The following is a 20,915-nucleotide window of genomic DNA, read 5'->3' as shown; positions in this document are numbered from 1 at the left end:
TAATCCATATAATATTAGTGCTGTTATTTATGGAGCGATGCCACCGTCTTTACATGTGGCCTGGGACAATATTGAGAAGGAAACACCTCCTAGACAATGGAGAACACTCCCCACCTTAGGGTAGGGACCCTTAAAGCATCTGCCCAGAGGGATTTTAGACTTGCTAGTGACCAAAGACTGCTGTGTTTCTCTAATTCTTCCTCTTAGTGGAAATGTTTTTTGGTTATTCTGCCTTCTTCCACTGTTCCACTGCTGCAGTGTGTGTGTGTGTGTGTGTGTGTGTGTGTGTGTGTGTGTGTGTGTAGGGGATGATGACAAGTTGTGGTGGCAGCAAATATTTCTTCCTATTAGTGTGTAGGTCTCCAGATCAAGTGGGTCCTGATCTGGTCCCGAGAGATAGCCACCCCTGCCTCTCAGCCTGCTGGACAGACCATCAGGAACCACTCAGAGAATCTGCACACTGTGCCTGGAGCCAGTAACGGCTGGAATTTTGGGTTGCCTCATTTAGGGAAGGGTGGTTGTGTTTTTTATGTGGGAAGGACAGTCAAATATCTGTTGACTGAGTGGACAGACCATGGTGCTCATCAGTGTTGTTCATAAAATATTTCCAGTTTTCCTTCCCAACACATTATAGATTTTTACTTCCCTGCCTTCTTGGAGTTAGGTGTGGACATATGAATTGCTTTGGCCAATAAAATGTGAGTAAAAATGATTAGTGTCTCTCGTAGGTGAAAGCTGTAAGGGCTCATGCACCATTCATCATGCTTTCTTTCCCCTCTTTCTCAGTACGAAGCAATGTGGCTGCTCTGTCTGCTTGGGTCCCAGACTAAGGAAGAAGCGGAGAAGAGCCCCCACTGATCCGCGGGGAATATAAACTGAGAATTATCTTAAGTACCTGAGTACTGGGGCTTGATTGTCACTGCAACACAACACAGCCTATGGTAACGGATTCAAAGAGGTCATCTTAATTCTTTATAAAAGCACTTTTTATTTTGGTGGGACTGTTTCCCTGCCCAGAGGACATGCAACTGGGCAGCGGTGGTTATAACTGGCCTTGTAGAGGTGGGGGCAGGTTTCCATTGCAGGCTGGGGGGACAGGGATCCCGATGTGGTCTCTGAGGGCCTCTAAGGGAAGACTCATGGTGAGGTACATGGTGAGGACATCACGGGGCCCCCTTAACTTATGGGTGGCATCCAGGCTATGTTCCAAAAACTCCACAAGCTGGCTGTGGTGTCCGGCTGGGGCACTGAGCCGTAGGAGAGGGCCAGCACTGCGGCCCAGCTGTGTTCAGTGACGAATGATTCCTGTACAATCTGTGAATCAGCGGCTTGCTACACTAATTAGTTTCATGGACTCTCGCCAGATAACAGTCGCCTTTTCTGAATTCCTGGGGGATTCCGCAGTACTGATAAAGCTCTTACCAAGTTCTATTCAAATGTTCAATGAACTTTTTAGTATCACATGACATATGTCAGATGTCAAGTCTGTGACCCCAGCTCAAAATATATATTCTCTTCCCTTGCCTCATCTGTGCTTTATTCCTTCCTGAGTTTTGTACCCCTATTGCTCCCAGGCTGTGCTATGTGTGCACCCTTCTGTCTTATCTTGCGTGCTGCGGTCCAGCACTCACTCTTTGTCTCAATCCAGAGGGAAATACATGTCCCCTAGCTCGCTCTTTGGTCAACTGGTTCTCTGAAGGCACATTCTTATTCCACAGCCCACCTCTCCGCTCCGCTCCCCATGGCGAATGGTCAAAGTCACACATCTTCGCAACTTTCAAAGAATCCGTCACCTTGAGGTTGGGTCATCTCAGAGTACTAATCTGCTTATTTGGGGAGCATCTTTCCTCCCCTCTGTTCTTTCATTGGCATTTCAAAGCACCCCAGCTTTTAAGGGAACAAAAACAAAGATTCCAACAGATCTGAGTGAAAGACAGAAAGGTTAAGTGAATGCTCCAAGAGCTGGGTTTCCTGCTTCCAAAGAGGAGATTAGTCTTCCAGTTTGGGGACTGGAGCGGAGGTGGCAGCAGATGAACTGAGGAGGGAGCAGAGACCTTCTAGTGGAAAGGCAACAAGGAGCCTCTATCCTTAGTGAGTGGGGAAGGGGCTCAGAGCTGAGCTGAACTTGACGGTGGTGTCCCACGGCCTTACGCCTACAGATAATCCACCCCTACAGCCCTACAGATTTGTGAGCTCCCAGAGCACAGTGTTGGGAGCTTGGACAACTCGTGTGGTGACAAAGGGAGATCCTTGGCTACCGATTAGCATTCAACAGCATCAAATGGCAATTTTGATACGGGATTCTACATTCAGTCTCTTCTTTACACAGGCCCAGTTTGAAATCAGAGAAGGGTCCAGAACAGTAAAAGGCACTAGCAACTCAGAGGCCACCATGAAACTGCTCATGTTGATCTAAAATCAAAATCTGGTCTCAAGTCAAGTGCTTTATTATTACACAAGATTAGTGTCTGGAGTAATCCTTATTTTTATAGGTCCTGTTTTATTAGTAAGGGGTAGTAAATTTTCTAGGCTAATTCTCACAACACTTGCTTTTCCCTTCTCTCTCTCAGTACTTTCATGGACTGTACACAGACGGGCCAGGGAGAAGGGCTTGACACAGAGTTACCTTGCCAACAAGCGCCGACTGTAAGTTGCATGGCTATGTGAGATGGATGAATGGGCCAATCATTGGTCACCAGATAGGGTTCATATGTTGCTCCATCCATGTATAAGGTAACTACAGGAAATTCCACATTGATGACGTAGTAATGCCATTCTTTGTCACATATCTAATGAAAAGAAAGAGAAGCAACACTTAAAATTGAACATGCAACAAAAATCAAACAGGCTTTTATTCTAATTATGAAAGGGGGAGAAGACATTTTGGGGTCAAAAGTTTCTATTGCAAAGAACTCAATGAACATAATGGTTGCTATAACTGAGGTTAGAAAAACTCACATCAAACATGATGGGGCAAACCATGGGGTAGAAGAACACCAGAGAACCCAAATATCAGACAAGTATTTGAGTGTGGGCAGAGTGTCTTGGCAAGGTCTTGGTGGACAGGGTGGGTGACAGCTTAAATTTGCTTTGTATAAAATTTTTCTTAGTTTTGGGGTGTTCCAAGATGGCGGAGGAGCAAGAGACCTAAAGTTCATCTGATCCCAGGAGTTCAGCCAGAGAGCTACCAAACCATTCTGAATACCTATGAACACAACTGGAGAATGAAGAAAAGAGTAGCAGAAACTCTATGAACAGAAAAGCGACCACTTTCTGCAGGGAGGAGAAAAGATGGCGGAGGAGTAGGGGACCCCTTTCTCACCTGGTCCCCCGAGTAGAGCTGGATATCTACCAGACCATCCTGAACACCCATGGAATCAGCCTGAGACGTAGGAAGATACATCTGGATCTCTACAAATGAACATCTCCTGCGCTGAGTATTGAGGTACGAAGCGGGGAGCCGTGAATCCACGCAGCAGATATCGGAAGATAAACGGAAGGGGGAGGGAGCCGCCGCATTCAGGTGCCGGGAAGCAGTAGCCACCTGCACGGGGGAGCAGGCGGGGCTCGCGGACGGGCACCCGCGAGAGAGCAGACTGAGACTGTGAGCCTGGGAACGCGCGCGACCAGTCTGAAAACCGGAGCTCCAGAGTGCACGCGAACCATACTGAACAGGGAGCTCAGGAGCGCGCGTGGGAACCTGGGGGCGGCTGGTGGTCTTAGAAGCACAAAGGACAGAGACGTGTGGGCCCTGGAAGTGAGGGCTGGGACGCCAGGTGTGGGGCGCACATCCTGGGAAGCTGCAGGGTTTTTAGCAGCACCGACAGAAACAGAGTTAAAGTGGCTAAGAGAGCTCAGTGGAGAGTGGACTGTGATCTCTCTGTTCTGAGACAGAGGCTAGGATACGGCCACTGCTGCTCTGACTCTCAGAAGAGTCACAGAAAATTGCCAGGGAAAGCCGCCAGAGAACAAAAGCCGGGAAATACCAGCTCATATTGCGCCCATCCCCATCCCCCCTCGCAGGGGACAGGGAGACTCTACCCAAACAGGGTTGCCTGAGTATCGGCACAGCAGGCCCCTCCCCCAGAAGCCAGGCTGAAAAATCAAGAAGCCCACATCCCTAAGGTCCCTATAAAACAAGTGCACACTGCCTGTGCCCTGGTCAATAATTTGGGCTCTAGGCATCCCTGCAACCTCTCCTCATCAGAATGACGAGGAGGAGAAATCCCCCCAGCAAAGAAAAGATAATGAGTCTGTGGCCGCAGCCACAGAACTGATGGATATGGGTATAACCAAATTGTCAGAAATGGAGTTCAGAGTAACAATGGTCAAGATGATGTGTAGGCTTGAAAAAACTATTAATGAAAATATTAACGAGAATATAGAATCTCTAAGGGCAGAAATGAGAGCGAGTGTGGCAGAAATTAAAAATGCTATGAATCAACTGCAGTCTAAACTAGACGCTCTGACAGCCAGGGTAAATGAGGCAGAAGAACAAATTAGTGAATTGGAGGATGGGATGGTAGAAGAGAAGGTTAAAACGGAAACTTGGCTCAAAAGAATCCAATTTCAAGAATGTAGATTACGGGAGATTACTGACTCAATGAAACGTTCCAATGTCAGAATCATCAGCATCCCTGAGGGGGTGGAGAAAGAGGTCTAGAAGAGATATTTGAACAAATTGTAGCTGAGAACTTCCCTAATCTGGCAAAGGAAACAAGCATTCGTGTCCAAGAAGCAGAGAGGACCCCTCCCAAGGTCAACCACGACAAACCTATGCCACGTCACGTCATAGTGCAATTCACAAATATTAGATCCAAGGATACAGTATTGAAAGCGGCCAGGGGGAAGACAATCCTTACGTACAGAGGGAAAAATATCAGAATAATGTCAGACCTGTCTACAGAGACCTGGCAGTCCAGGAAGGGTTGGCAGGGTATTTTCAAAGCTCTATCTGAGAAGAACATGCAGCCAAGGATCCTTTATCCAGCAAGGCTGTCATTCAGAACTGACAGAGAGATAAGGACCTTCCAGGATCGGCAGAAACTGAAGGAATTTGTAACCACCAAACCAACCCTACATGAGATATTAAGGGGGGTTCTATAAAAGTAAAAAGGCCCCAAGAGTGATACAGAACAGAAATTTACAATCTATCGAAACAAAGACTTCACAGGAAACATGACATCATTAAAATCACATCTCTCAATAATCACTCTCAATGTGAATGACCTAAATGCTCCCATAAAACACCACAGGGTTGCAGATTGGATAAAAAAGACATGACCCATCCATTTGCTGTCTACAAGAGACTCATTTTGAACCTAAAGATACATCCAGACTGAAAGTGAAGGGATGGAAAACCATTTTTCATGCCAATGGACCTCAAAAGAAAGCTGGGGTAGCAATTCTCATATCAGACAGATTAGAATTTAAACTAAAGACTGTAGTTAGAGATGCAGAAGGACACTATATTAATCTTAAAGGATGTATCCAACAAGCGGATATGACAATTATAAATATCTATGCCCCCAACAGGGGAGCAGCTAGTTATACAAGCCAACTCTTAACCAGAATAAAGAGACATATAGATAAAAATATGTTAATAGTAGGGGACCTCAACACTCCGCTCTCAGCAATAGACAGATCACCTAAGCAGAAAATCAACAAAGAAACAAGAGCTTTGAATGACATACTGGAACAGATGGACCTCATAGATATATACAGAACACTACACCCCAAAACAACAGAATACTCATTCTTTTCGAATGCACATGGAACTTTCTCCAGAATAGACCATATACTGGGTCACAAAACAGGTCTCAACCGATACCAAAAGACTGAGATTATTCCCTGCATATTCTCAGACCACAATGCTTTGAAACTAGAATTCAATCACAAGGAAAAAATTGGAAAAACTCAAATGCTTGGAAACTAAGAACCATCCTGCTCAAGAATGATTGGGTAAACCAGAATATTAAAAATCAGTTTAAACAATTTCTGGAGATCAATAAGAATGAAGACACATCGGTCCAAAACCTATGGGACACTGCAAAGGCAGTCCTAAGGGGAAAATACATAGCCATCCAAGCCTCACTCAAAAGAACAAAAAAATCTAAAATGCAGTTTTTATATTCTCACCTCAAGAAGCTGGAGCTGGAACAGAAGAACAGGCTTAACCCACACATGAGAAGGCAGCTGATCAAGATTAGAGCAGAGATCAATGAATTAGAAACCAGGAGCACAGTAGAGCAGATCAACAGAACTAGAAGCTGGTTCTTTGAAAGAATAAATAAGATCGATAAGCCACTGGCCAGACTTATTCAAAAGAATAGAGAAAGGACCCAAATTAACAAAATTATGAATGAAAGGGGAGAGATCACGACCAACACCAATGAAATAGGAAGGATCAGGAGAAACTTTTATCAACAGCTTTATGCCAATAAATTAAACAACCTGGAAGAAATGGATGCCTTCCTGGAAACCTATAAACTACCAAGACTGAAACAGGAAGAAACTGATTATTTAAACAGACCAATTAATTATGAAGAGATTGAAGCAGTGATCAAAAACCTCCCCAAAAACAAGAGTCCAGGGCCTGACGGATTCCCCAGGGAATTCTACCAAACATTCAAAGAAGAAATAATACCTATTCTCCTGAAGCTGTTTCAAAGAATAGAAACAGAAGGAAAGCTACCAAACTCATTCTATGAGGCCAATATTACCTTGATCCCCAAACCAGGCAAAGACCCCATCAAAAAGGAGATTTATAGACCGATTTCCCTGATGAATATGGACGCCAAAATTCTCAACAAGATCCTAGCTAATAGGATCCAACCGCGCATTAAAAGGATTATCCATCATGACCAAGTGGGATTCATCCCTGGGATGCAAGGGTGGTTCAACATTCGCAAATTGATCAGTGTGATAGATTATATCAACAAGAAAAGAGTCAAGAACCTCTCAATTGATGCAGAAAAAGCATCTGACAAAATACAGCATTCTTTCCTGATTAAAACCCTTCAGAGTGTAGGGATAGAGGGTACATTTCTCAATTTCATAAAAACCATCTATGAAAAGCCTACAGCAAATATCATTTTCAATGGAGAAAAGCTGAAAGCCTTTACCTTAAGATCAGGAACTCGACAAGGATGCCCATTCTCGCCATTATTATTCAACATAGTACTAGAAGTCCTTGCAACAGCAATCAGACAACAAAAAGGGATAAAAGGTATCCAAATCGGCAAAGAAGAAGTCAAACTGTCTCTCTTCACAGATGACATGATACTCTATATGGAAAACCCAAAAGACTCCACCCCCAAACTACTAGAAGTTATAGAGCAATTCAGTAATGTGGCGGGATACAAAATCAATGCTCAGAAATCAGTTGCATTTCTATACACGAACAATGAGACTGAAGAAAGAGAAATTAGGGAATCCATCCCATTTACAATAGCACCAAAAACCATACGTTACCTTGGAATTAACTTAACCAGACATGTAAAGGACCTATATTCTAGAAACTATAAATCACTCTTGAAAGACATTGAGGAAGACATAAAAAGATGGAAAAATATTCCATGCTCAAGGATCAGAAGAATAAACATAGTTAAAATGTCCATGCTGCCCAGAGCAATCTACACTATCAATGCCATCCCGATCAAAATACCAATAACATTTTTCAAAGAACTGGAACAAACAGCCCTTAAATTTGTGTGGAACAAGAAAAGGCCCCAGATCGCCAAGAAATTGTTGAAAAGGAAAAACAAAGCTGGGGGCATCACAGTGCCAGACTTCTAGCTGTACTACAGAGCTGTAATCACAAAGACAGCATGGTACTGACACAAAAACAGACACGTAGACCAATGGAACAGAATAGAGAACCCAGGAATGGACCCTCGGCTCTTTGGGCAACTAATCTTTGACAAAGCAGGAAAAAACATCCAGTGGAAAAAAGACAGTCTCTTCAATAAATGGTGCTGGGAAAATTGGACAGCTATACATGCAAAAGAATGAAACTTGACCACTCTCTCACACCATACACAAAGATAAACTCCAAATGGATGACAGACTTCGACGTGAGACAGGAATCCATCAAAATCCTAGAGGAGAACATAAGGTGTAACGTCTTTGACATCGGCCACGCAATTTTTCATGACACATCTCCAAAGGAAGAGAAACAAAAGAAAAAATGAACTTGTGGGACTTCATTAAGATAAAAAGCTTCTGCACAGCAAGGAAACAGTCAAAAAAACTAAGAGGCAGCCCACGGAATGGGAGAAGATATTTGCAAATGACATTACAGGTAAAAAACTAGTATCCAAGATCTACAAGGAACTTCTCAAACTCAATACATGTGAAACAAATAATCAAATCAAAAAATGGTCAGAAGATATGAACAGACACTTTTCCAAAGAAGACATACAAATGGCTAACAGACACATGAAAAAATGTTAAAAATCATTAGCCATCAGGGAAATTCGAATCAAAACCACCTTGAGAGACCACCTTACTCCAGTTAGAATGGCAAAAATTGACAAGGCAAGAAACAACAATTCCTGGAGAGGATGTGGAGAAAGGGGATCCCTCCTACATTGTTGGTGGGAATGCAAGTTGGTACAGCCACTTTGGAAAACAATGTGGAGGTCCCTTAAAAAGTTAAAAATTGAGCTACCCTCTGATCCAGAAATTGCACTACTGGGTATTTACCCCAAAGAGACAGACGTAGTGAAGAGAAGGGCCACATGCACCCCAATGTTCATAGCAGCATTGTCCACAATAGCTAAATTGTGGAAGGAGCCAAGATGCCCTTCAACAGATGACTGGATTAAGAAGATGTGGTCCATAGATACAATGGAATATTACTGAGCCATCAGAAAGAACGATTTCACAACATTTGCAGCAACATGGACGGGACTGGAGGAGATTATGCTAAGTGAAATAAGTCAAGCAGAGAAAGACAATTATCATATGGTTTCACTCATTTATGGAACATAAGAAATAGCAGGAAGATCGGTAGGAGAAGGAAGGGATGAATGAAGGGGGGGTAAACATAGGGGGAATGAACCGTGAGAGACTGTGGACTCTGGGAAACACTACACTCTCACTGAGGGCTTCAGAGGGGAAGGGGTGGGGGATTGGGATAGACTGGTGATGGGTAGTAGGAGGGCACATATTGCATGGTGCACTGGGTGTTATATGGAAATAATGAATCATGGAACATTGCATCAAAAACTGGTGATGTAGTGTATGGTGACTAATATAACAAAATAAAAATTAAAAAAATGTTTTTTCTTAGTTCTTTAGTAGAGAAAAAAGTTAAATTGAAATTATTTTCCTAAGCTTGGGATAGGAGAGGCTAGAAAAAGAGATACTAGATTGAAAGTAGAAATGATAGTGGGAATAGAGAAGGGAAGGAGGAAGGGAAAGAGAAAGATGAAAGTGGAAGAGAATTAAGGGCCAGAAAGGAGCAAGAGAGAAGGCGAACAGGGGATGGGGAAGGAGGATGGAGTGCGGAAGGGTAAGAACCCCTGATTCCTTTGTCTCTAGGAGCAACCAGGGAGTAACCTCATGGCCCCTTCAATTCGAGCAAATACATTCTGCGAAAGACAGTCTTCCTGAGGGGACTCACCTGCATCCTACTTTGGCGGAGGTGGGGAGGCAGAGGAGGAGCACAAATGGCCCTCCTGGCCAGGACAGGTGCAGAGCACTCTTATGCTTATGGCCTCTCACAACTTTTGTGCCCAAGATTGCTGGTCTTAGTGCTGGTAACCAAAACCCAACTTTAGTGGATGGGTAGAGACACTGGGGGCTAGGATGGAATCATAATCCCTGACCTGAAGGCGTGAACTCCCACAGCACAGTCCAACATAGAAACCAAGATAAAATAGAAACCAAGTGGGCCTTGGGAAGGGAGACAGGAAGGTGGCCAGGCTGGAGAACGGTGCCCCTTCTCTCTCATCCCTTAAGCCAGTGCCTTGGGAGTCACGCTCGACCTTCTCCTCCACACGCCCTCTCCCTCAAACTCCTCTGCACCCTGTGGAGCCCGCCTCTGGAATGTCTCTCATCTGCATCCTCGTCTCCATTGCCCCCGCTATCTGTGGCAGTGGAGACAGACGAGTTCTGCATGAAGGTGACCCTAAGGTGAGGGCATCAGAGCCCTCCCTACATCCCATTCTGGATTAAATGTGCTGTTTCTCATGAATAGATAACACCAACAGGGATGCTAAATGATCTTTTCCCTTTCATTTTGGAATAGGAATTTTTTTTCTTAATGTTCTTTTTATATTGTCCTGTCTCATGTCTCAGAAAGTTGCTCCTTTTGAAGCCCATTAGCCTGATAAAGCCTGATGAATACTTTAGGGGCCCTTGGAAGGTAATCAGGAGGTGTCCAAGCAAGTATTTCCTAAGTCCTGTTACACCCCACTGTACATACAGCTCAGTGCCTGCTTCTGAAGTCCTGACCAAGTTTATATCCCTCTGGCTACATGATTGAGACCAGATCCTGGGCTGGGGGCAGGCTCTTGGGCTGACCCAGTGGTGTGAGAGTGGTACAAAGGAAGACCTGGAGACAGAGTCCAGGGATAGTAGAAGAGTGGGGAACTAAGGAGGAGGCATCGAATCCAAGCAGACCCATCCAGTGCATCTTAGACTTGAAGTCTACAATCAAGAATAGGCAGAGCCTGGAATATGGCTCACATCCTGGGGATGGTCTCTGAGGTATGGAGAAATCTCTGGCCAGTCCCAGGGTGGAGTAGGAGCAGGTGGCAGTACTGTGACCCTGACCGCACCCCATGGCCTTTGTCATGTAGGCAGAGCATGAGAGTCAACCAGGCAGCACTGCGCGGCTCCCCTGTCCTGGCCTCCTACCACCCTCTGCACTGCCATCCTCTCGGGCGTGGCTGCCATTTTGAATCCGTGTGCTGGCTGACTCTACAGCACTTCACACCTGCTTACGCTGGATGGAGAATGACCCTCTGGCTCTCTTCCTTTCATAACACTTACGACATTTTCGTAGGGCAACTCAAAAAATTCCAAGGAAGAAAAAATAATTCCATGACTAACAGTAGCTATGACCCCTCTCAACATGGCAATCTTTCCTAGGTGTTCCCTCCAAAGTTTTCTGAAATGTGCTTCCTGAACAGCAGCCCCCAGGAAGCCCTGCATAAAAACAGTGACCCTCTATACCAAGCCTACGGTGTTTTGTTTTGTTTTGATTTCCCATTCATTTGCATATCCAAGGCTCCCAGCAGCCTCAGAGTATATGCCTATAATAACTTTCCAACCTTGCTGGAAAATGGAACTTTTCTATTTATAGCATTTCTGTAAGCATCCTCTGAAACAACAAGTGGGGGAAGGTCAATTTGGGTCACTCTGGGTCTATAATTTGAGAGTTCTCTAGATTCACTAATGTCAGCATTAAAATGCCTTTACCAACTTCAGTTTTGATGGCTGTATAATATGGATATACTTAATTACATTTAAATATTCCCTTATTATCAGGTATTATGTAACAGCAACATAAAAGATGCTGTAACATAATGCTGTATTTCTTTATGCATAAATATTCGTCTGCATTTCTTTAAATTTTTTTTTTAAAGATTTTATTTATTTATTTGACAGAGATAGAGACAGCCCGTGAGAGAGGGAACACAAGCAGGGGGAGTGGGAGAGGAGGAACCTGATGTGGGGTCCGATCCCACAACGTCGAGATCATGCCCTGAGCTGAAGGCAGACGCTTAACCGCTGTGCCACCCAGGCGCCCCCGTCTGCATTTCTGATTGTATCTTTGGGAAAGATTCATGGAAGTAGAATTATTGGGCCGAAGTTTGAAGGTATTTTTTTTTTTTAAGATTTTATGTATTTGACAGAGAGATGGAGCCAGAGCGCACAAGTGGAGGGAAGGGCAGAGGGAGAGGGAGAAGCAGGCTCCCCACTGAGCAGGGAGCCCGACATGGGGCTCCAGCCCAGGCCCCTGGGATCATGACCTGAGTGGGAGGCAGACACTTAACCATGAGCCACCCAGGTGACCAGGTTGAAGGTATTTGGAAGGCTCCTGACACACATTGTCAGTTTTGGTGGTTTTTTTTTTTTTTTTTTTGCAAAAGTTTGTGCCTATTTATTTTCTTGCCTACAGATGGTAAGAGTGCTCATGAGTTGTACCCTTACCACACTGAGTATTAGGAAAATACAGAATCCTGGCAATTTGAAAGGGGACACATTTTATCTCATTTTAATATGGTTCATAAAAGACGGCAAGATTTATATTCTCCAAGGTCAAAAGGGAGGGCCTTCTGGGTGTGGGGAGTAGCCTGAGCTAAGAGTCACAGGCAGGAATGCTGGGGGCTTCCTCGGTAGCTCCTGACTGGGCATCTAAAGAGGCTTTCCGCTCACACGAGGCTTATGCCTGCAGACTTCTCGCACCAAGTAATCTATGACGGCAGCTAAAGGAAATGCCTAGTTAGGGTTTCACTAATGTGGATCTATGATCGGGAAGAAACCCACATTAGTCCTCTGCTAGAATTGGAGGGACAAACTGTAATTGAAAAATGATCAAGCTAGGAGGCAGCAAAAATAAACGTGTCAGTGCAATGGCTCAACCATGAAAGAAGGAAATTAGGCAAAGTGACCTTTCCCGGGGGGGAGAGAGAAGAACTTTAATTCCTGCCTGTTCATGAATCACTGGAGGATGCAGTTGGCACTGAGCGTGTCCAGTGCCATCCCCTGAGGCGACGCCCGGGGCCCCCGCTGGGCCAGAGACACTTTTCTCCCTGAACACCTGCAGCTGTGCTCCAGGGTGGGCGGCTGCAGCTGCTGTGTAGCTGGCAAGTAACCCAGAGACCAGGGACCCAGGGACGCGTGTGGAGCAGTGACGATGCCGAACGGGGCCCGAGCTGGGAGGAGGCTGGTACCCAGGGTGAGTCAGGGGCCGTGGAAGCCTCCCATGAGAGGGGAGGAGGAAGTCAGGCTGCTGACTGGTCGGTCCAAATATCCTTTGAAGTGTCAGCCCCTTAGCACGTAACAGGTGGGAGGGAAATGTGTCTCACGTGGAAGAGCTGCATTTGAAACAGCCGATTTCCTGGAAAAACCAGCTCTGAACGTGCAATGTGGCCCCGTAAAGGCTATCTGCCCTGGGAGGCGGGAAGAAGCCCAGACACAGACATGGAGGGGTCAGGCCTGGTTGGGAAAGGCAAGGCTGGGAGCTGAGGCCGCAGGACCTGGGCTGCGTTCATCCTGCAGGCGGCAGGAGGTGTGGGGGTTTGCTGCGGGAGGAGGGGGATAGAGTCCTAACAACAAGCGATGCTGGCACGTGCTTCTCGGTTTGAAAGCAGCTTCTCCTCTCCTTATGCTATGGAATCCTCACTGCAACCGTCTACAGGAGGAGGGTCAGTCCTGTCTCCGGCACCTTCAGAAGATAAAGTGACAGAAACGACATGGTTTCTGACCTCAAGGAGTGTATGTCGGGAGTTCGAGGTCACGCGGACCCCACTTGGCTTCCACACTCAGCCTCTTGTGTGTCTGTTTCACGCACAACCCGTGGCTCCGCTTCGCACGCTCACTGCCAAATCAGGGTCTGGAGCAGACGCTTATCTCCTGAGTGACGGACGTGCATGTCACATTGCCCCCCACGGCCCACCTGACATGCTCTGGACACTTCAGACTCACCGTGCCCGACATGGGGCCCAACACCTCCCACGCTCCAGCTCCCTGGCCCTGTCCTGGGTCCCGGCCTCAGCGAATGCTCCTCATCCCATCTGTGGATCTGTCTCCAGGCCAGAACCCTGCGCGCGGCTCTAGACTCCCCCCCCTTTCCCTCCCTCCAGCCAGCGTGCTGCCAAGTCCGGACGACGCCTCTCACCCATCCTCATCGCTGGACCCTCATTCCCACCCAGGATTACAACACGTACTCTAGGGGGGCGCTTGAGGAGGTGTGTTCTGAAGGGCTAGTGCAAGGTGGGAAGCACCCGAGCAGGGGAGAGGCCCATCTGCAGCAGGGGGATGGCCAGAAAGCTCTGGCCTGAGCGTGGGTGAGGCCCAGCCGGCAGCCTGCTACTGGCCGGCTTCGCTGGGGACAGCCACGGAGGGGCAGCAAAGGAGGGCTCCCAGGAGGCGGACTGCGGGCCAAGCCGTGGGCGATGGGCCCGGTGTCACACCGGCTTTAGGACCTTCTGGGCAATCATGTTCTGGACTTTGGGAAAATAACCGAACCTTTGAAGTCCTGACTCCTTCACCTATAAAGTGAGGATGATAAGAGTGCCTACATCATAGGGTTCTTGTGTGAATCGAGCTAAAATAAAGCCTATGCCATGCTGAGCACATATTCTCAGCCTGAGCAGACATGGAAAGCCCTTTCCTTCTCCAAATACGTTGAGATGCTTCATAAAATAAAGCAACAACAATAACAAACCAAAACAGAAATAAGAGAGTTAGAAAGAGAAGTCCTTAGATACAAAAAACGAACAGAAACCCAAAGCTGCCCCGGAGCGTTGAAAGTGAATGGCTGCGGAGGGGCTGGGCCCCACCCTTTCAGCCGTGGTTTCAAAGCCACTGGGACAGAGGAATGGAGACTCAGGCCCTCCACAGGGAGAAAACTGACGTGGCTGCATGAAGCCCGCAGCTGCAGCGGGAACTTCCGAAGCCTGTGTCCTGGGACCGTGGGAGGCAGGGAGGGAGCCAGACAAGCCTTAGAAGAGGCTCTGGAACAAGTCACCTCAGAGACCTTAGACCGTCAAGCCTGCTCTGTGCACGTGCATCGGCTCCAAAGGTACACAGCCCAGCCAGCGCAGAAATCCAGAACGGAGAACTGAGCTTAACAATCATGCGTAGTCTTCAGGCCCTCGGAAAAGACAGCCTCAAATCTATTGACAGAGCTGTGCCCATCACCGGCCTCAGGCTTGGGTAGGACAATTCCTGCTGGCCTTGAGCTCAGAGTTAAAATTTACAAAACAAAGAAGAAGCAATCCTCGAGAGAAAAAGCTGACAAAACAAATGATCAAACCCGTGTTTTGTGTTTCGGGAACCCCAGAAAATGGAGCTATTAGAAAGGAAATAGGGGAAGGCAGGTATTGAAAAAGAATCAAAGAAAAATTCCAGAAATAAAGACATAGTTATTGAAATGAAAATAAATCAAGAACACTGACAACAGAATTAGAGAATTGGCTGATAGATGAGATTGGGGAAAAATGAGAATTTGATAAAGCAACGAAGAGGTATGGATTCTGTGGATGATCACAGGGCACATTCCAGCAGCGAGCCTGACAGATGTGTGTGGGGGGAAGTGGGGGACAGCAGTGGGTCTGGGCTCCTGAGGACTGCCAGTGCTACGCCAAGGCGCGTGCCACTTTATTGCGGTGCCTTGCGTTCTAGAAAGCCATTCTTTGCTTCCACAGCCTTCTCATGTGTTACATCAGATGACAGGGGACACACAGCTCCACAGCCCCTGCCCCACAGGACATATCTGAAGGGAAGATCCAATTGAACTTCCTTTCCTGAAATGGACAACAATTGAACCAGGAGGGTTGAAACCATACAAATCAGGTTCGCACGAGGAACTTGCAAGGCCCTTTGGCCTCAGTCATTGTTTTGGAACATTTAGAAAGATGCAGTTTTGGTTAGTGCCAAGACCAACCTCATGCCAAACCAAAGATGCCACTCTTATTTGCAAACCTCTTTAAGATCTTCCCAGGAGGGCGCCTGCCCTTCCTAACTGGCAGGGAGAAGTGCGGTGTGTTTTCAGCGGAAGGTGGCGAGGACAGCTCAGAAAGCACCCGCAGGGCCTTCTGTCAAAAAGCAGTTGCTGACTCAGGGCCGCAGAGCACGGGGCACAGGCAACACGAAAGGGAGCTTGCGTCAGAGAGACCACCCCGTTTGCAACTCGGTTGAGCAACATTTGGGCAAGTCCCCAAAACAATCCTGAAAAACTGTCCTTGCAGTGCGCTTGCACCACGTAAATCAAGACCTGTGTGCCCGCAGGATTTAGACCCGTGCACAGGGAGAGCCAACACAGCTCCTATGCACTGAGGCCATTGCTGGTGCCCTGGCAGCACGCTTCGATTTTTGCCTATGTAATCAGCTTCTTGGACCAGCTGTTCATGCTTCCCCACCGTAGCCTTTCAACAATGCCATTCAGATCCCCCTTTCCCACCCTTGGAGGACAGCCTGGGAAGATCTTTAACTTCCAGCTCTTCTGATGGCCTCATTTTCATGTATTAAAATTGCACTTCAGTTCGTCTCTCATCCAAGCCAAAACTTCTCTCCCCAGCCTGGGTCTGATCGACAAATTCTGCAAAGCCCCATGGCGGTGGTAGGGTTGGCAGATTAATGTGGGAGCCAGATGTTGGTGATTGTGCATTCCAAGTGCTCAGTCTCTCACAGGAGTGACGAAGAGGAATGGGACCAGCCGGGGGAGATGAGGCCCGCATGAGCCATCACTCAGGAGAGTGTGACCCTTTCGGGCCTCTTTCCCAACAGGGTGTTTTATAAAACAGTCCTGCAGGATATATCCTGAGCAATGGTGTCAGGGTCATAATTGGAAAAACTTCATTTTACTCAGTTAAACAGTTTTCTTTTAGCAAGACCCACAAAGCAGTTGGTTCTCGAAGTGTGGTCCCTGGCCCAGCAGCATCAGCCCCGCCTAGGGTTGCGGACTGAATGTTTGTGGCGGCGCCAAATCCCTGCGTTGAAGCCCTAACGCCCAGTGTGGTGGTATTTGGAGGCGAGGTCTTCGGGAAGCAATTAGGTTTAGATGAGGCCATGAGGGTAGGGCGCCCCTGGTGGGATTAGTGCTTTACTTATTTCATTTTTTAAAAAAGATGTATTGGGGGGAGGGGCAGAAGGAGAGGGAGAGAGAATCTCAAGCAGACTCCACACTGAGCAGAGTCTCATGTGGGGCTGGATCTCATGACCCTGAGATGGTGACCTGAGCCGAAATCAAGAGTCGGACGCTTAACTGACGCTTAACCACCCAGGCGCCCCGGGATTAGTGTCCTTATAAGAAGAGGAAGACCAGAGCCCCTCTTTTTCTCTACCACGTGAAGACGCAGGGAGAAGGTGACCATCTACAAGCCAGGAACCGAGTCTGCTGGCACCCGGATCTTCGACTTCCCAGCCTCCAAAACCGTGAGAAATAAACGCCTATTGTCTAAACCACCCAGTCTACGGCATTCTGTTAGAGCAGCCTGAGCTAAGACACCTAGGAACTTCTTATAAATGCAGATTCTCAGGCCCCATCCCTGCAAAAATTTCAACAGAAACCCTGCAGGTGGGGCCCAGCGGCCTGTTTCCCACAGGCACTCCAAGTGCTCAGATAGGTCAAGTTCGAGAACCTTTGCCTCAGAGAATATGCTAATGTGGGCAACAGAATAGTCAGTTTACCACATCTGTTGGCCTTCTTTGTCTTCCTGTTAGGTACCTAAGAACATCACCTGGAACAAAAACAATCCCAGAAGACACATGCTGTGAAATTCATTCCGTCTGTTGAGCACATATTAGCCGCGCGCCCACTTTGTCCCAGACACCTTCCTGGCACTGGGGACGTGACAGTGAACAAAGCGGGCAGATTTCTGCCAGTCCCTTCCCACTTCCCAGCATTTGCATCGGTCTCTCCCCTCCCCCGCCCCACCCCGCCCGCCCCCTGAGGAGGCTTCCCTGCTTCTGTTCACATGTTCCCTGCGGCTTTTCCTCTGGAGCAGGAGGATTCCCTCGCCCCAAACGCAAAAGGCCTCTCTTAGGCCTGCCAAGCTTTCTTCCTCCTCCTCAGTTTTTGTTTCGAGGATGTGCCTTAGAATTCATTGGGGGATATTTTTCTCACGAATTTACCGAACAGCTGACATCTGTCAGGGCCCCTGGGGCACAGATTGGAGCTGCGGAGGCAGGGCAGGAAGCAGGCATCTTAAATTTGACAATTAGGAAAGGGACTGCTTCTCCTCTGGGGTTCTTTCCCTGATCACAATCAACTGCACAAAGACCAAGCAGATCACTTGCCCTGAAAAAGGAATGGTCTCGAAAGCGAGATGCTTTAGTCTGGGGCTGAGGTGGGTGCTGCGCCCTCCTACAGAAGACTGCGCCTCTCCAGGTACAGTGTGAGGGGCATGGGGGGCACTCAACAGGCAGCTCTGACAGACCAACCCACTGATGGAACGAATGGGAGATTACGGTAAAAGCCAGCAAAAGCCAGCGACACTGGACATGGATGCTACAGAAAAGGGGGACATGGGAGCCCAGCTCAGGAAGCTGGAGCCTGGTTCTGGGGTAAGGCTGTATCTGGGTCAAATCCTTAGAATTCTGACAAGCTCCCCAGCATGGCAGTGTAAGAGAAAGGGTTGACAGGTCCAGCACACATGGAGGGTTCTGGACAGAAGATGAGGCAAAGGAAGGAGGGTGAAGGTCATCAGATACAGGTGGGTCTAGAGAAGACCCTGACTAGGGCTTGTGAAGGCCTCCTCACCAGCCTCTGGCATCAAGGCCCATCCTGGGGGTATCAGCATCTCCGTGCATTCCCACCAAGAGGCAGTGGCTTTGAAGTGAGTCAGCTCCGGGGAAATTTCAGCCGTACCCTCTTACCTGCTGGAAACTGGGGCAATTTTAACTTTCTTAAACTTAAACGTGATGGTCAATTTCTTCATCTGTAAAATGGGTAAAACATCTGTGTTGCAGGAAGGTTCGATTGTTTATTCAATGGATATTTATTGGTAGCAATTATAGATCAGGCATTAGTCTAGGTGTTGAGTATAGAAAGTGGGCAAAACCAGACGCAGTTCCTTCCCTTAGGGAATAGACAGGAAAGAGAATACCCATGTGAATAATGTAATGTTCTATCTGAAAGAAATACCACGCAGGGGAGGTACAAGGTGCCTTATGAGCTCGCAGTTGGAAGATCTGACCTGGTTGTGGAGATGAGGAAGTGAGGGTGAAGGAAAGGAGGCAGGAGAGTGGGCCGATGTGGGTAAGAACGTTCAAGGAGGAGGGAACAGCACAGACGATGGCCCTGAGGCTGGAGTACAGCGGGAAGGGAGAGCTTATGATCTGGTGGGCAGAGGACATGGCAGAGCAGGTGTCACGGAAGGGTCCATCTCTGCCCTGCCTTCAGCCCTGCTGCCGCCAGCACCCCTTTGTGTCAACCCCAAACTCCCTGCCCCCACACTGACTTTCCTGTCTCCTCAGACTGGGCTCTGCACTGCTCCAAACCTGTGGGGGTGGTGCCCACTTTCCACAAAGTGCTCACTGCTCAGCCTGACCCTAGAGAGGGGTCCTAGTACACTTCAATGCAGGGGCCCCGGGGCCAGGCCTCCGGAGTTTATAGTCTGATTTGACCACTTCCTGGCTGTGTGACCTCAGGCGAGTCACATTCCCTCTCTATGCGTCAGTTCCTTCACCTATAAGATTGAAATAACAATAGTAACTAATTCAAGGGGTTGTCCCAGGTCCCACACAACACTCAAGGCACATCTGTAATTTCACATTTGTTAGTAGCCACTTAAAAAACTAAAAAGAAACAGGTGAAATTAATTTTAATAATATAATTGAATATATCCATGTATCATTCAACATGTAATCAATCTTAAAAATAAAGACATTTTATGTATATTTTTATATATTTTATCTGTTTTTCTTGTTAAGTCTTTGCAATGCATTGTGTATGTGTATGACAGCACATCTTGGTCCAAACTGGCCAGATTCCCATTGCTCAACAGGCACACCTGGCTAGTGGCTATCCAGCTGGTCAGGTCAGCCCCTGACTCTGAGATCCAAGAGGGCAGGGCCGCGTCTGTACTCCAGGCCTCAATAAGTGCAGATTGTGTACAGAAAAGCATGGGTGCAAGGAAGAGCGGCAGTCATGCTCCACAAAGCCCCCATCTGTTCTCCCTTGGGCTCTTCCTCTGTTACTAGGCTCATAGCCCTTCAGCCATGATGGGTACCAAGTGCCAAATGACCTTTCCGAAGTGAAGGTGAGAGGAGCACTTACAGGACCCAAAGCCCCAGAAGGTACCATTAGGAGGGCGAGTGACGAAAGAGACGTGGGGCGGTGTAGATGCATGTTGGGTCAAGGAGGACAGGTCCCATCCTACGAGCCCTCGGTCTTCCACTTGTAGGAGAGGGAGGAATGGGCAGAAGGAGGGGGTCTTCTCCCAGGAAGGCCCTTGCAATTTCCTAGGATGTTGGCGGGAGAAGCAAGGATTGGCAGGTGGAATGAAAGGAGGGAACGCTTCGGCATAAACATGTTTCTTTCTGGGCTTAATTTTTTTTCTCCTTCCTTATAAAACAGAGAAGCAGCGGGGAGCAGTCAAACATCACCCTTTCCCCCTCAGGGAGGCTGACATTTGTGGGCAGCTGCAGAAGGGTAGGTGGGGGGGGTCCCCTGGAGCCGTGGACCAGCCTGCCGGGCTCAGAGAGGAGCGGGGGCTTGCCTGAGGTGCACAGCGTGCTAGTGGCGGGGCTGGAGCCAGAACTCCTGTTTCTTGTCCTCAGGCCTGGGCTTTTGAAAGTTACCTCTTGGCGAAGAGGAGAATAAATCATAAGCTCTTTAAGGAGGACCCCAGTATATTAAACAAAGAGGTTCCCGAGATGCAGTTAACTAGTTGGTAATGTATTTGCAGAAAATTAATTTTTCATTCTGCCACTCCGAATACTGAGGCTGGCTGTTCATAAACACACAGTCTGACTCCTCCTTGCAGGGTTAAATAAAAAAAAAGAGGACTCCCTCAGTGGGTATCTTCGGAGAAACATAATTATAATTTAGTTGACATATCTCATATCTCAGTGCTGGTGAATAAACCTCCCCTGAATAATTCAAATAATAAATTCTGCCCCTTTGGAAAATCGCGTCGCTCCTGAATGGCATCGGTTAAGCGTTTCCATCTCGGAAGACAGAGCCCACGGCAGCCGGCGAGCACGTCCGGCACCTCAGACCTCCCCGGACC

General features: G+C 47.6%; 1 protein-coding gene across 1 annotated transcript in view; it reads right to left on the bottom strand.

Moving 5' to 3' along the window:
- Positions 1 to 20,915, bottom strand: part of CLSTN2 (calsyntenin 2) — a 615,182-nt gene that overhangs the window by 55,907 nt on the left and 538,360 nt on the right. The window contains exon 9 of the mRNA XM_045791881.2: positions 2,627 to 2,789. Within this exon, the coding sequence (XP_045647837.1) occupies positions 2,627 to 2,789 (163 nt within the window). The remainder of the gene's footprint in view (positions 1 to 2,626; positions 2,790 to 20,915) is intronic.

Source organism: Ursus americanus, chromosome 20, assembly GCF_024610735.1.
Source record: "Ursus americanus isolate L20-20 chromosome 20, mUrsAme1.1.p, whole genome shotgun sequence".
NCBI lineage: Eukaryota > Metazoa > Chordata > Mammalia > Carnivora > Ursidae > Ursus > Ursus americanus.
This window is presented reverse-complemented; position numbering and strand designations above follow the sequence as displayed.